Source organism: Sciurus vulgaris, assembly GCF_902686455.1.
Source record: "Sciurus vulgaris genome assembly, chromosome: 3".
In the NCBI taxonomy this organism is placed as follows: Eukaryota; Metazoa; Chordata; class Mammalia; order Rodentia; family Sciuridae; genus Sciurus; species Sciurus vulgaris.
Window position 1 is genome coordinate 143,245,511 of NC_136463.1, and position 17,478 is coordinate 143,262,988.

A 17,478-nucleotide genomic window follows, 5' to 3' on the forward strand; every position below is an offset into this window, starting at 1 on the left:
GACATAGGTGGCAGTCTACAGGCTGTGTTGGTAAGGAGCCTCATGGTTTCTACTTAACTAAAAATAGCACCCTACTGATATACTTGCTTTCTTTAACATAAACTAAAATTTTAATACTAGTGTTTCTTAACAGATTAATGGCACATCTAGTTCCAGTTGTTTCAGATAAAAGATTATGGGCCTGTACTTTAAATAACTTGACCAAAATTATATAGATAGTAGTGGAGCTGGGATTCAAACCTTGACAGTCTAGCTTTAATCTCTATTTTTAACCATTCTCTGTATTGTCTTTATCTGTGCTAATTAGCTAAGGGTAAAAGTAGGAGAGTGCTCCCTGCCTTTTATCCTTTAAAGATCTCTCTCTTTTCTCTGGTCGTCTAGTTTTCTAGTGTCTTCCTTTTTGCCCCTCTTCTTCATATATTTGTAGAAGAGAAAAAGATAGCGTATAAATAATCAGTAAGACTTGTGTAGAAAAGTTCTCTAAGCATTGAAGATGAAGTACAGCAGTGCAGTTTAGTCCTGAGCAAGTTAATTCAAAAAGTAGTTGTTTTTTTTTTTTTTTTTTTTAAACTCAGAAATGAAGACCCAGTAAGATTGGCTATGTAGCATACTCAGAATAAAGATAGAAATAGCCACTTCTTCATAGGTAAAGACAGTTATAGAGAAAAAGACAAGCAGCCAGAGAAAAGTTGCAATGTGAGGAAAGAAATTTTTTAAAAAGAAAAAAGGTAAAATTGAGCAGAGTGCATTCTTTTGGTCCTATGGCAATTAAATATTTTTAAAACTACAACCATTCATGAAGTTTATATAAAAGTTTATAAATTTTTCCTTGGAGTTACAAAAACACACACAGTAACATGGGGAGAGGAAGAAAGAAGTTCAATAGATTAGACAAAGGGGAATGAAGGGAGAGGAAGGGGAAATAGCAATAGGAAAGACATAACTTTTCTAAGTACATATATAAATACACCTCAGGGAATCGCCTCATTTTGTACAGCCACAAGGCTGGGATCCTAATTACAATAAGATATGCTCCTTGTTTGTATAAATATGTCAAAATAGACTCTCGTCATGTATAACTAAAAAGAACAAATTTAAAAGGGGGGGTGGCAGAGAACATTAGTTTAATATGCTTCAGTATTTTACTCAAGGTTAATTCTTGAGATATGGTTATCAGGAAGTACATGGCTCTTTAGATAGATCTTAAGTTGAAAATCAGTTTTTTAAACTTTTTTCTCTTTTAATATGTTGTACATAGCCAGACTCTTGGAACTGCATTATTGACATAGCATATTCTGTAATTTTGTATTACAATTATAGATTTATCTAAGTGGATTCCTTCCAAAGCATGATGCAGACCACTCTTCCACAAGTCTTTCAACCCCAGAGAGGAGTTTCATCTTTATCAATAATCGACCAGTACATCAAAAAGACATATTAAAGGTAATCACTTTTAGAAGAAACTATCACTAGAATTAGAAATTAAGAGATTGCTCTGTTATTTATCAAATTGTTACAAAGATCACTTCCAAGAATTTGTTCTAAAATAGGAAAAGGCAGTGATAAACAGATGTATCATTTATTAGTCATCGTGATAGGTATTTATACTTCATAACAACTCTGAGCTGCATTATTCTCCCCATTTATTGTGAGGAAACAAAAGTTAAATGACTTTTTTATGGAAAATAGCCAGAAAGTCAGTGAGTGTTGATATGAACCCTAGGCCTTCAAAACTTTTCATTTTTAATCATGAAGCCAGTTGCATTCGATGATTGTATTTCTTATGGATGCTGTGCTTCATATAGGCTCAAGGCCTCCATGGGAGTGTTGTTATTTAGATATTGCTTTTCCTAATAAGCAGTTACCTATGCTCAGCTTGTCAGTTGAGTTTGCTTCTTTTGGTGGTGTTTCAGGATTGGCTATGCTGTCTATATTTACATGGTACTTTTGTCTTTGTTCATTACATATATTGTAGTTAATACGACATTATTACAATCTGAAGTGCCTAAAGGAATCTACTCGTTTATATCCCATTTTCTTTATGAAAATTGATGTTCCTATAGCTGATGTGGATGTTAATTTAACACCAGATAAAAGTCAAGTACTATTACAGAATAAGGTAACCTTTTTATTATCATTTTTGTATTTATGCTATTTATAAATTTATGCAGTCCTGTTTTAATATTAAAAAACTTGCTTTTGCTCTTTTTTATTATTTTTAATCTTGTCTATTTCAACAATCTCCTAAAATTTGTTAATTTTTATTTTTAGGAATCTGTTTTAATTGCTCTTGAAAATCTGATGACAACTTGTTATGGACCACTACCTAGTACAGATTCTTGTGAAAATAATAAAACAGATGTTTCCTCAGCTGACATGGTTGTTAGTAAAACAGCAGAAACAGATGTGCTTTTTAATAAAATGGAATCATCTGGAAATAATTATCCAAATGTTGATACGTCAGCCATTCCTTTCCAAAATGATGTCTGTAATGGTGAATCTAGAAAAAACACTAATCATTGTTCAGATCACCAGATAAGTATTGATAAGCATTGTGATGACCATTTTAGTGCTGAAAATTATAGCATTAGTAAAGACACTAGAAATACATTTCAAAAAATCTCAATGAATAATTTATTATGGGAGGACAAACAGAGTGAATATAGTGAAACTTGTTTTGTAGGTTCTATTAAGCATACCCTATTAGAAAATGACAATGAAGGCCATATAGATGAGAGTGAGGAAAAGGAGGAGGAAGCAGTTTCTGAGAAGCCTTTGGAAATTTGTGCAGATGACTGGAGCAAGGGAAATATACTTAAGAATTCAGAGGGAGAGAATATTGAACCTGTGAAAATTTTAGTGCCTCAAGAAAGTTCAGCATCTAAAGTAAGTACTAATAATTATGCAGGCCTTGAACAAAAGAATCCCAGTGATGATACCTTTATCAAAAAATCAAATGTAATAGATAGCAAATCTGGACAACTTACAGCCTATGATTTAATTAGCAGTCGAGTAATCAAAAAACCCATGTCAGCAAGTGCCCTTTTTATTCAAGATCGACGTGCTCAGTTTCTCACAGAAAATCCTAAGACTAGTTTGGAGGATGCAACAGTACAAATTGAAGAACTGTGGAAGACATTGAGTGAAGAGGAAAAACTGAAGTAAGTTTCCAGAGCTTACATGTGACCTGAATGCTCAGCTCTTTCCATTCTATATGACTCACTGGTTTAAAAAAAATTAGCTTATTATTTATGGAAAAGTAGAATGGAAAATCTTTCTTGGTTTGGCTACAGTATCATATTGGTATTACTTGTTTTGGTTGTTAATTTAGAGGGGTTTTTTGCTTCAGTATTTTTGTGTTGTTTTGTAAGGGTAATTGGTGTAAGCCATAACAGCTTTCTTAATATTTATTAAGTTTGTTATTAAAGGTTTTCCATTCTTCTCAATATAAAACCACCATTTTCTTCTATCCTTTTTGATTCATGTTAAAGAACTTTTCTGTTGCAGAACATTTTTAAACATTTATATTAGAACAGTTAAAACTATGGTGTTTTTAATGTCTTGACTATTTCCCTTTTTAAAATTGTTCTCCAAAATGTGTAACACAATGCAAAAGAATTGTGCCATTTTTGCAGAATCTGTTTGGGGATGTTAATACTGTCCCTGTTCAGTATTATTCAAGGCTTGCTTCTAAAATTTATTATTTATTTATAAGCAACTTATAAACCATTTTGGGTGTTTTTGATATGTAAATAAGCAGTTTGATCTATCTCTGATTAAATATTACTTTTATCTTTAGATCATATGGTCAAAACGAATGTTCCAAAATAATATGATGAGTGTATCTAATTGACTTAGAACACTTAATATAAACACAAAATATGTTTTGAGGGATCTGGTCTACCAGAAAATGAAAGAGTAGAATTATAGCCCTGATTATCTGTTATCTAAAGTGTCTCAATGCTACATCAAATATCTGGAAACAAATTTTTAAATGTAATTTATATTTCATGATAAACTACATGGATCCTTAACCAGTTTTTAATCTTTTAATTAGTTCTGTTAGTCTTATAAGAACACTGTCAATTTAAAATAATAAAGACTACTATTAATGCCAATATGGAAAGCCTCCATAAATTCTCTCTTCAGCCTACCCCTGGCCCCCACACACACACCTTTTAAGGGCGAAATGGTGGTTTTCTTTTGTTCCTTTTTAAACATACATAAAAGTAGACAAAACAGTGCACTGTACCCATTGCCACATTTCACCAGCCATCATCTCCTGGTCAGTTCTGCTTCATGCATACCTCTACTCACTTTTCCTTCTCCTGCTGTTATTCTGAAGCAAATCCTAGGCATAAAATCATCCATTTCATGAATATCTCAGTATGTATCTCTAAAAGGTAAAGACATTCATATTTTAAACATGACTATAGTACAGTTGTCATAACATTTTTAAAACAATTTCTTAATATATCAAATATTTAATGTTCAATTACTAGTTATTTTATAAGTGTCAGATTTTTAGTTTATCTTGAATCTTCAGGCAAATAAAGTTCACACAGTTGTGGTTGTTTTTATAGTTTTTCCTAAATGAAACAATTATGTAGTTAAAGATGAGTATATTTTACTGAAACATCACATCATACCCCATAAATATGTACAATTTTTGTATATGTTAAAATAGGAAAGATGATTACATTTAACTCTTAAATATAGTAAGCCCAGTGAACCTGAATTACATTATCCACAGCGTTGATGAGTTGCCTGAGAATGGAAAAAAGTAATAGATGTTTCCACTTCTCATGGAAGTAGGTACAGTCAGCTTAAGATGGTAATGTGTCAGGCAAACTGTTCCTTGTAACTTAAAACAACAAGTATTATTTCAGTTGCTTTTTAGGGACTGTCTACATTATTTCTTCTTTGGGGTCCTAAGGTATTAGATTACTGGGATTATGATTAATAGACTTCATCTAAAAATTCGTTTATCAACAGTTAATATTCTGGAATTCAAAAATTTTTTTCTGTCTTATATTGCTATCAAGTAGAAAAATGAGGCACTGGTTTCAAGAACAGGCCTTAGAAACTACACCTCAGTTCTCCGTCATTATGTGGAAGCTTTTGATAAAAATGTGTGGGTGGTCTCTCATGGATTGTTGTGAGGATTAAGTAAGATATTAAGATACAAGATCAATGATTGGCACATAAAAATGATTACTCACCATGTTAATGTAATTAGTTCTTAATCTGTGAAAGTTGAATCTATGAAAATGTCACTGTTGTGAACTTGTTGAATCAAGTGGTTTAAGTTGGACTTTAGAGATAGAAATCTGTTAAGAAAATATTGGTATCTTGGAATCAGGTCTAATTTTATGTCAGACAATGCTGTCACATTTGTAATTATAATCTTTTAGAGCCAAGGGTCCTTAGACTATGATCAGCTGAGTCTACAGTCATGGTGAGTGAGAAAGTAGAAGCAAAAATGATATAACACCCAGGAATCACATTACTACTTCAGTCTTCAACTTGGAATTCTTTCCATGATTCTGAATTTTGTAAATAATACTAAGGAATATGAGTAAACTCTTCTATAGTCCTTCAATCCTTCTTTCCTTTTCTCCTATACTCCTATTTCCCTTTCTCTTTTTTTCCTTCCCTTCCTCTCTTCCTCCTTTCCATTACCTTCCTTCAGTTAGGAAATATTTACTTAGAGCTTTGTGCATGTAAGGTACTCCAGCTAGTCACTTCAGTTATAAATAAAAATAGTTTTCCTTCTGGTAAGTGGTATACTCTAGTGAGGAAGATTTAATTAAACAAGTAGAAATCTTAAAATATAGTGTGTTTTAAGATAAAATATAGGGAGTGATGAAAACACTTAGGAGTTGGGCTTAATTTCATCTGTGGGACAGGAAATTGTTTCCCTGAATAGAAACTAACCAGAAAGGGTTTGGGGAATTGTCAAGCTAGAAGGAACATGGTGTTATTGAGGAACTGAAAATTCCCTCTATGATAGGAACAGAGTATGAAGAAGTGTGGTAAAGAGAGATGGAGAAAGCAAACTACAGACCATGGAAGGTTCTGTAAGCCAAAGGACTAGGATCAAGGTTTTCCAGCTGTTAAGCTTCTTGCTGAAAGCTTAGGACAGATTTTGTAGTAAGGGATACTTTCGTTTTGTAAATTGATTTTTTAAAATTTTTTGCTGCCTTTCTTTCCTCTCCTTTCTAGTGGATTAGAATCCAGGTGTAGATCATGGACCCTACCCCTGGGGTCTTGATCAGTTGGTGTTAATTTGTACTTTCATTTGCAATAGATAGGAATATATAACTAAGAGTAACATTGTAATTGGGATATTATTGAAAATAATAAGATTTATATTAAATGTAATCTTTAATCTCAAAAACATTTGAATTGACTACTGGTCAAGTCATGGTGAATATTTTCCATTCAAGTTGCTAAATCCTGTAATGACATTAAATACAAAGGTAGCAGCTGTTTTTACTTAACATTTACCTAATATTCCTTTGGACATAACTTTTTATGTTTCCCAAGGAACTAATTAAATTGACTTCTTGAGTAAATCAAAGATTAGTACCATATGTGAAAATTTGTACATTATAACTAATTACAAATGGTGACCTTTGTCTTGAACTCATTTTCCACCACACAGGAAAAATCTTGAATTTTGGATGTCCAAAAGCTAAAAATACTTATTTCTAGTACCTGTTAAGTAAACTACTGAAAGTCATGTTTTATATAATTAATTCAGAACTTCAGGTTCTAAATATAAATGGTAGCAAATAACTTTAAAAAGTGCAAATATGGCATGGTAAGTAACCAAGAGAGAGATTTTTTTTTTTCATCTAGTTTACAATTTAACAAGATCCTTTTAAACATTCTTAGGCAGCTAACATTCTTGTATTCAGCAAATATGTATTGAGTACAAACTACATGCTTTATTGTGATCTCTTCTCTAGTTCTCCTAATAATACCATTTTTTAAAAATTTGAAACACTATTTTTATGAATTAGGAACTGAGATAATAGGATAATATTCTTATGATATGTATCTTAAAGTTAGTCATAAACACCACAACATCTAGTCATTTGTTAAGCCAGCTAATATTTGATATCTCTTTCGGAGAAAGCTGTGGACCTGTGAAGTGAGATGCAATAAACTGACCAATATGGCAGTTGATATGTTATTTCCTTATCATATCTATTCAAGGTTTTCTTTAAAAATGTTATGTGCATTTTATTTAGAATTCAGTTTCTTAAGAGTAGGAGACTAAGAAATGGCTTTGATTGTCTAGTCCCAAATTTAAAACTTAACTTAAAAAAAGTGTTTAGCAAGGTTATTTAATACCAACTTTTAGTCATATGCCCCTTTCATTATAAAATTTTTTTTCGCTGCTTCATTTATTTATTTTTGTATTTTTAGTCCCCTCTTTCTGTTATAGAATTTTGTCTTAATCTTTGGTTTTTACCACTTTGAATCTACTGTACCTAGTTACGGTTTTCATTGTATTTATCCTGCCTGGGATTTGCGGACCTTCTTGGATCTGTAAATTGTATTTCTTCAAATTGGCCAATTTTTAGTCCTAATTTCCTCACAACTTCCCCATTGTTTTCTTGTCCAGCTTTCTTTTTTCACTTGGGAGTTGAGTTAATACATAAGAATGCTTGTTGTATAGTAAGTAGGTCACTGAGGTGCTTTTTCAGTCTTCAGTCATTTCTCTCTTGGATCATTTCTGTTGCACTCTTCAAGTTCACTTGTTCTCATGTGCCATCTCTGATGTGTATTTAAGCCTACCCAGCGAATATTTCATTTCGTATTTAGTGTTTTTTAGTTGTATAATATCCGTTTGCATTTCATTCTTTTTTATTATTTCCACTCTGTTGGGGTTACCCCTTCTGTTATCTCATTATGATCATCTTTAGGTTCTGAACCACTTATTTAAACAAAGAAATAGGGAAGAAAGAAGAAAAGAAAGAAAGAAAGCAAAAGAAAAAAAAGAAGAAAAGAAAAACTAGTTTTAAATGTTTAAATCTTGAAATTGGCTTCTAACTGACCACTTTTTCTCTTAGCCATGACTCACATTTTCTGTTTTATTGCTTGAATGGTAACTTTTAATTGTATAATGGACCTTAGGAGTAAGATATTTAAAACTCTGGATTGTTTTCTCTTCAAAAATGTGTTGATTTTTGTTCTACTGGATATTTAAATTATTGGATCACCTTGAGCTTATATAAAGCTTTGTTTTTACACTTTGGAAAGACTGTTAGGGTTTTGCCCTTAGTCCTAGCTTCCTATTTCTGGGACATAGTTTTTATCCCCAGATATAGCACTTTTCCAGTTATAATCAAAGCCTAAGGTGTTTACCAAGCCATAAAACCACATGTAATTCAAACTCTATTTCCCATGCACTGGGCAAGAGCTGAAATCTCTGTTGAGCTCATTTAGCTTTCTGATGGTTTTCCTTAGGGACACCCACATGGGATTTTTGGGGATTTTCTCTCTGAATTTCAAGTTGTTCTAGAAGCAAGTAGCTCTGTGTTGTGATAATTCAAGCTAGTAAGAGTTTAGCTTTCTGATTAAGTTTTTGCCGCTACTCACCCTCTTGATGCTGGGGACTGCCATCTGAGTAACAGCTGTGTAAATGTATAAGTGTGAATCCGTTGCAATTTCTGCCTGCTTTTGGCTGCTCTTCAGTGTCTATTTTAAATAGTTGATTTTTATATTTTGTTTAGAGTTTATCATAATTATACACAGGAGTGTTAGTCTAATACACGTTCCTTTGTCATTATTGGACCTGGGATGTCAGCTCTTTAATTTTTATAAAATTTACTTCAGATGATTAATACATTTCTGATAATGACCTTATTAGTTCTCTTTTATCTCTATTCTTAGATATGAGGAGAAGGCTACTAAAGACTTGGAGCGATACAATAGTCAAATGAAGAAAGCCATTGAACAGGAGTCACAAATACTAAAAGATGGCAGGAAAAAGATGAAACCCACCAGCACATGGACTTTGGCACAAAAGCGCAAGTTAAACACCTCATTATCCAATCAACCAAAACTTGATGAGCTTTTTCAGTCCCAAACTGAAAAAAAAAGGAGTGAAAGCATTAAAACAGTACAGATTCCCTTTTCTATGAAAAACTTAAAAATAAATTTTGAGAAACAAAAAAAAATTGACTTAGAAGAGGATGAATTTTTCTTGATCCACAATCTCAGGTTTCCTGATGCATGGCTAATTACATCCAAAACAGAAATAATGTTACTGAATCCATACAGAGTAGAAGAAGCCCTGCTATTTAAAAGACTTCTTGAGAATCATAAACTTCCTGCAGAACAACTGGAAAAGCCAATTATATTAACAGAGAGGTATAGTAATATAATTTTTAAACTCAACATTAATTCATACCAGATTAGGAATTAAAGGTAGAAAATTGAAAGTATTTTCTGAATTAAGTAATAATTATTTAAAGAAATATTTTTAATTTTATTTCTAATCTTTAGTGGAATTAATTATAAATAATTTTCAGATATTCTAGATAGTTCACTTCTTCATTTAATAAATATCAAGCTTATTTTCCCTTTACATTAGTGACTTCCCTAGGGTAATTTTGAAGTTAGGTTGTTGTGACTGTCTTTGACTTTACACGTTGTAACATTTTAAGACATACCCCAACATAGAATATACAGTGAATGCCTTTATCAGCAGTTATCAAGATTTTACCACATTTTTATATCTGACCTTTTATACAAACACACATTTTCATATATTTGTTAAAGCATTTGAGAACAATTCCTATGCTTTATTCTTTAATATATCTCTTTCCCAAAAATGGATGTTTTCTTACCTAGCCATAAATACCTTTTTTGTACCTTAATAGAATAATTCCTTGAAATTATTCCTCATTGCTTCAAAGTGTCTTTTCTTATGGTTTTAAAGTGTAAAATTTTATTTGTATCAACAAGATTCACATATTACATTTCATTTTGTCTTTTAAATCCCTTAATATCACATTGCTGATTTCTTTTTTTTTTTTTCTTTTAAATTGACATGTAATCCACACACCATCATATTCAGTATTTTAAAGCATACAATTCAGAGTCAGGCAACACATTGCTGGTTTCTTACTGGCACTGAGTCACTTATTCAGTAGAATTTTCAATTATTTACTTCCTAGTGTATAACTTCTTTTACTCTCTCCATGTTTAGTTGGAATTAGCTTAAGAAAAGTGAATAGATTTAAATTCTGCTTTTAGGGAAGACTTCTTAATAGATGGGGCTATGTGCTTCTTATTTCATTACTTTAAAAGGCATTTATCACTGGGTGCAGCTGATGACAGCCTGATCTTCTACCTTAAAGTTCCTCATCAACCTTTCTCACTAATGGTTTTACCTGTTGATGATTGTTGCCCAGACTAATTTTATTTTTGTTTTTAAAATGGGGTATTTACTTTTTATATTCTGTATGAGCAAATTGCTTTCTGTAAAAATAAAAATAACTGACATTATAATATTATTATACATAACATTACTATGTACACATGATATGTACATCATATATATACACATACATATATATTACATAACATATATGATATAAAATAGAAATCATTCATAAAATGTGTTAAAATGCTTGTTAAAGGCCTTCCAGCAGAAGGGGAAAAAGCAGGACCAGAACACAGGAAAACATGATAAATCTATCTTTTTAAATAATACAACAGTAACCACATTACCTAAAATCCAGTATCTTTCATAGTATTTTTATGATTGGCTTAAGAAACTGTCAAAGGAAGAATTAGAAAATAGTGCCTAATGTTGTTCTAAAGCAGTTTACAAACCTAATAATACTTTTTTCTCTTTGTTTCTTCAAAAAGAGTTAGGGTTGTTTTTTTAAATGGTGCTTGTAAACTTTCATTTTTATTTCAAAAATCTATTTGGGCTTATGCAAAGTACAGGTTTTTCAAATTACTTTGCTAATGATGTTTTGTTATTCAGAAGTAAATATTAGAAACTTTATTTTGGGCCCATAATAGTTTGAAAATAAATCTTTTTTAATTGAGCATGGACAGTAACATGATATAATTCAAAATTGCTTTCTCCCTTCTTTGGAAATGTGTCATCTCCCCTCATAGTTAATGGTGCAGATTTTTCAAAACTGAGTCATGGACTAATTACCCCATAATGTTGTGAAGGTAATTACCGATTGGTAATTCTCATCAGAATTTTAATGCAAGTTGTGTAGCTTATCTCTGAATGGAGTTAATTTAGATATCTATAAAATACAAAGTAAGTGCTCATAATGATAACAATAACAATGGCTAAGGGTAATTGAAACTTTGTTATCTCCTTTTAAGATTTTTTTTGGACTTTTTTGCAGCAATCTTATAGAGGTAGGTACTGTCATCCACATTTTATAGATACAGAAACTGAAACAGTTAAATAACTTAACCTAGGCTTACATTAACAATAAATAACTAGTGGTTATAAGATTCCAGTGCAGACACTTGTATGTACTATTAGTGCCTATACCCTATCATTATCATCATCACCAGCTCTCTGATTGATTTTCACAACGATGGTTAGATGAGAGAAAGTACATATGATATCTAGCCAAAATTACCCTCAATGTGATAGATCTACTGTCATAGCCAGTGGATTCTTTAACCATTCAGAGCTGATAAACAAAGACATATTCGCTTGCTTTTTCAGATTGTACGGAGTTTTAATGAAACAGTGCATCATACTGCACAATAACATAAAACATTTCCTTTCTTATCTAAGACACTGTCTGCCACATTCAGATGTTCATTGAATGAATGGGAAAATGGTCACCATTCACATCAGCTCCAACAGATTGTTTTTTGCAGTGGCTTACATTATGAGGCACCCTTATCAAGCCTGAAACCATGTGAAAGGTGGATTTGGACCCTAGATAATCTTCGCTTTTCTCAATATTTTGTTCAGGGCTTATACTACTCAGAATCATCTCATATGCCATCTTTGGCAAACATACCATGCTTACAGTAGAATAAAAGAAGTTTTCTCAAACTTTGAATTGATAATTTATAGATTCCTAAGAGAAAAAAGATGTATGTGTAATCTCTTGTTGAAGAAACCTTGACTGGCAGTTGAAAATTTGACAGGATGAACTGACCACTTAAGTAATTTCACAGTGTGTTAACACGTGTCTCTCTTAAAGGTATAAAAGAGTATTATTTATAAATAAAGTTTTCATTGTGTTAGTCATTTTTAAAAATTTCACATTGAGTTTGTGACGTTCTAGAAGAGAGGAATTGTCTTTTGTCTTTTCATCCTTCCTGTATACTATATATAGCAGGTCTATGAAATATTTACAGAAATGTAGGGCTGGGGTTATAGCTCAGTGGTAGAGTGCTTGCCTGCTTGCCTACCATGTGGTAGGCACTGGGTTTGAGCCTCAGCACCTCCACATAAAAATAAACAAATAAAATAAAGGCATTGTGTCCATCTACAACTAAAAAAATAAATTTAAAAAATATTTACAGAAATGTAAAAATGTTTCTCACAGGGCTACTTTTACCTTTGTATTTTGGTTAATAACACTTTGTAAGGATCTGGGACTGACTTTTTTCCATAAATTTTCTTATTTCAGTCTTCATATTTAATAACTGAAAGGACCACAATTTCTTTTTCAGTCTTTTTAATGGATCTCATTATTTAGAGGTTTTATATAAAATGACAACAGATGACCAAAGATACAGTGGTTCAACTTACCTGTCTGATCCTCGTCTTACAGCAAATGGTTTCAAGATAAGAGTGATGTCAGGTATGATAATGTGATTTAATATTTCCTGATTTGAAAAATAAGCCTTGTTCCAAGAGTTATATTTGGGTTTCATAAGTTTCAGATATCATAGTATATTTTTGTCTCACTAAAAGTCATTGTTGGCTCCTTGAAAATTACATTTCAAAAAGATCACCTCTGCCAGAAACAAGAAAGTTTGGCATCTATTTCAGTTCAATACCTTGCATTTGCATTTTTCTAACTAATCAAATAGATAGATTTGTTTTAATTTTTACAATTGTATGATACAGTATTCACACTGATTTCTTTAACTAAATTGTTGAAATACTTCTTTAGACAATGAAACAAATATGTAGGCTACAGGCATGGCTTAATAAAAATGAACATCTACTTTGGTTTTTTAAAAGTACTGCTTTGCCAAATAGATGTGCAGCCTCAACCGTCTTAGTATTTGGAGAGTGGATGGTGATTTGATTCCAAGGCTTTGATAAAAGATTGATAGTCCTTTTTGCTTACTATGTAAATTCATTAGGTAGATATACAAAAAGAAATTTTATCTAAGGAGAGTTCAGTTTTCCTCGGTGGCCCTTTCTCTGTTCTTTGATAGTTTCCATACTGGACTGACTTCTGCCCTAACCTCCCAGGCTGGTCTTGTCCTATTACTTTCCCTTAATCTGGTGTCAAGGAGCACAAGGCATCATAAGGAACGACTCCAGTATCACCACTTTTGCCCCTAAACTTGTCATGCCCAAAGCCAAGAAAGAAAAGATTTTTAAAGGAATATTTTATTGAGTCACAAAAAGAAAATAAAGACCATGTGCAAAAGGATGGAGCTGGATATATAGAGAAAATGTTTTGATGTTCCAAACTTTAACTATTTGATTTTTATAGTTTTAAAGATAGCTATCCTGTAGTCCCAGTGACTTGGGAGACTGAGGGAGAAGGATCACAAGTTCTACACCAGCCTTAGAAACTTAGTGAGGCCCTGGGTAACTTTGTAAGTCAATGTCTTAAAATAAAAAAAATTTTAAAAAGAAAAAAGAACTGGGAAAGTAGCTCAGTGGCCATCCTACCCCTGGGTTCAATTCCTAGTACCAAAAAAAACCCCCAAACCAGCCTACCCTAAAGTTCATACTTCCCACCTCAATATTAGCTATTCACGCGTGGGGTGCAGATTGTACATCTAAACCCCACTCTGCTATTTTTGGAAAAGTCAGTTGACCTCACCATTTCCTCATCAACAACTAATAATTTTTGAATAACTATTATATGTAGAGTGCTATTTTAAAAGTTAAATATACTAATTCATTTAATCTCCAATAGCCTATGAAATAAGTTTAATTACTGTGTCCATTTTAATATGGAAAATATCAATGCATGGAGAAGTTAAGTTGCCCTAGAGAACACAGTTAGTGGTAGAACCAGGATTTAAACCCATGCAGTCTACCTTCAGTCTACCTCATAATGAATTTGTTATATTGCCTTTCCTATTAAAATTAGAATGTTAACTCCACAATGTACTTGTGAGCACTAAATGAGATTAAGACAAATCAGTGAGCATAATACTTGGAATGGCATAGGTGTTCAGATACTCACTTTTCTTCCTATTATCTGTCTACCTTTTACACCTGAAATGCCTTGGAGTCATTTCTTTTAGTTCTTCTAGAAATCTCTTCCTTGGAGAACCTAGCATCTTTTTAATTTATTTGAACTACGAAGCAAAGTTGTATGTGTGTAGAAGGTATTTTATTCCAAATCTGTTTTTCTAATTAGTGACATTGGTATCGGGCATCATTTTTTTTCATGAAAGGTGTTATCAGTATATTTTTTAAAAGTAGATTATCATCAGCATTATTTCCCTTGTCAATAATAGATCAAGTGAAAGGTATTCATGTTTTCATCATTATTTTGTCTCCCCCTGCTTTGTATGATGTTTTCTTAAGGACCGTTTCTCTGTCATTTAATGAGCATTTTGCCCATTGTCACAAAACATCTTTGGATAAGAGTGAAGGCATTTGAAAGAAAGAATATATCTCGCTTTGAGGAAAAAAATTCTTAATGCTTGTTGATGAGAACAGCTTTCTGTTCTGATCCATAAGAATTCCATATTTTAGGAAGTGAAAACTTTATCAAACTGTGTATTTATTTGTCCTGAAAATTGGGAAGCATTTCACAGGATTTTATGGAAAGTTCTTTAAAGTTTATTGTTACATAATTCCAATTGTCTCTTAAGTTTTCCATATCTGTATTTTGTAAACAAATCAAGTATTGCTCAATTTCCTCACTTGTGGCTGAATACTTTTAACCCATATCCACCAGAAATTCTGTAAAATGTGTATAAATTTCTGGGGCTAATGAAGTTAATACTAGAGTTTTCAATCTAATTATATTTTAAAACTAGCAATAGGAAAATTTTTTAAAAACTTTTTTTTAATATTTTTATTTCTATATAAATAGGCAAAAGAGGTATGAACTAGAATATTTTGCTACTTCCTTTTTGCCTATCTATACATTTTTCAAGTTCCATTTATGTTCCCCTTGCTGCTCAAACTCCCTTGAACTCTGTCCCTTATCCTTTAGTGCTTGATAGTGTATCATTTTATATTATTCTCCAGTTGTGACCTGGGAAAAACATTAGAATACCTGCTCTGTTTAGTCTGCTGCCACCATTGCATCTGCCATCCAGGTCAAGGAATTATACTGTAACTGAGAATAGGTTAGGGATTAGATTATTGAAGTATAAGAATCTGAAATTCTTCCAGTTACATTATACATCTTTTTTAAAAATTTATTGATAGCAACTACTTACCCCAAATTAGACTTTTTGCCTTACTTCTAGTTAACATGATATAGGGGTCCATGTTAAAAAATATTGTTATACAGATAGAGCTAAATAAAAAGCAGGTATTGTAAAGCCAAATATGATACTTTATAATACGTACTGTCAGTCATGTGGTTAGTTTTTAGTTTTAATTATGAAATTATTTAAAATAATTTAATAGTTAACTGGTTTTACATATTCTTATAATAAAATATTTTGAATAAGTATTAGTATTTCATTTCTCCAAATTAATTATATGTTAATAATTTACTGTGTGACTTTTTTTTTATAACTTGTAAGTTAAAATAATCACAAAAACAATTCAGGTCTTTAAATTAGGTATTAAAATTGTGGGATAAAACTTGAAGAGCAACAGTTGCTAAAACATTTAAATGTTTTATTTTAATAAATATCATGGGACTTCATTTTCTCTCCAAAGTAAGACATGTTCTGAGAAAATGTAAGGAGCAGACCAGCAGATTAAATTAAATGATATAAAGCACATGTGGTGTCAATGAGCACTTATGACTTAATGTGAAATCCTATGGGAAATTACTGTTTGTTCTCTAACTAAGGAACAAATTTTTGTCTTGACTATTAAATTCTGATGAAGGTTAACTAAATGTTTTAACAGGGATTTTGTTTTTAATGACATGTTCTGGAGTATTATTTTAACTAAACTAACCTGTGTCTATAATATGAATTTTTATTTTTTTCTTCTAGGCATTTCCATTACTGAAAACTACTTAGAAATAGAAGGAATGGCTAATTGTCTCCCATTCTATGGAGTAACAGACTTAAAAGAAATTCTTAATGCTATATTAAACAAAGATGCAAAGGAAATTTATGAATGTAGACCTCGAAAAGTGATAAGTTACTTAGAGGTATGCATAATTAAATTATTAAGTTGGCTAGGTTTTAAGAAACTTAATTATTCCTTACTAAAACAGTAAAGGGATTAAAGATAATAGTTTCTATAAGATTTATTTGTTTGCAAGAAGGAAATACCATTAAAAAAAAAAAAAAGACTCCATTAAAAGTTTTGTGTTATAGGTTGTGGTGAACTCTATATGAATATTTTCCCTGTAACATTATTTCTTCCATAGATATTGAGAAAGAGTCTCATGGATAAGATATTTTGTAGTGAAATTCTTTTATTGATTTCCATAAATAATCCCCTTAGAATGAATTCAGAATTGCTCAACCTTTATACCATATGTTTTTAATTTTTTATTACCTTTTTTTTACATTGTTATTGTTTCTTTTGGTTATATGTTACAACAGGATTCATTGTGACATAATTTTAAAAGCATAGAATATAATTTGCTCAAATTCAGTCCCCATTATTTTCCCTTTCCTTCCCCTTCTCTCTCTCCCTCTTCCCTCTATTCTGTTGATCTTCCTGCTATTTTAAGATTTTTTTCCTTTTCAGTTAGTGTCTTATGGATATACATGATGGTGAGATCCACTGTGGTATATTCATGTATGTACATAGGAAAATTAGGTTAAGTTCTTTCTCCCGTAAGAATGGAGAAGAACCTTATCCCATCTCTTCTCCCTCCCCCTTATTCTTCTTCATCTAGACCACCAGTATTCCTTCTTCCTTGATAGAATCCCTCCTTTTCTCTTTCACACTTCCTCTTTTTTTCTTTCCTTGTTTTGGACTAACTGCTACATATGAGAGAAAACATTGAACCTTTGGCTCTAAGAGTTAAAAACGCTAACAGTTAAAAAGAAATTCAGAAATACATACTAAAAGTGTTGAGGAAGATTATAAGCATTTATCATGTTCAAGTATAGAATTTTGGCAAAAAAATAATAGAAAATGCCTCTTCATTTGAGTTTCTAGTTATC

The 17,478-nt window shown here is 31.7% G+C and overlaps 1 protein-coding gene across 13 annotated transcripts in view; it reads left to right on the forward strand.

Moving 5' to 3' along the window:
- Window positions 1-17,478, forward strand: part of PMS1 (PMS1 homolog 1, mismatch repair system component) — a 106,319-nt gene that overhangs the window by 62,676 nt on the left and 26,165 nt on the right. For 12 of the 13 annotated variants that reach the window (XR_013763016.1, XR_013763017.1, XR_013763018.1 and 9 more), the window contains 6 exons: window positions 1,321-1,443; window positions 1,976-2,119; window positions 2,272-3,161; window positions 8,908-9,387; window positions 12,694-12,824; window positions 16,348-16,508. Coding sequence is in view for 10 of the 13 variants with exons in the window: in XM_079135090.1 (XP_078991216.1) it covers window positions 1,321-1,443; window positions 1,976-2,119; window positions 2,272-3,161; window positions 8,908-9,387; window positions 12,694-12,824; window positions 16,348-16,508 (1,929 nt within the window). In the remaining 3 variants the exon portion in view is untranslated. The other variant, XM_079135091.1, reaches the window with a different exon arrangement.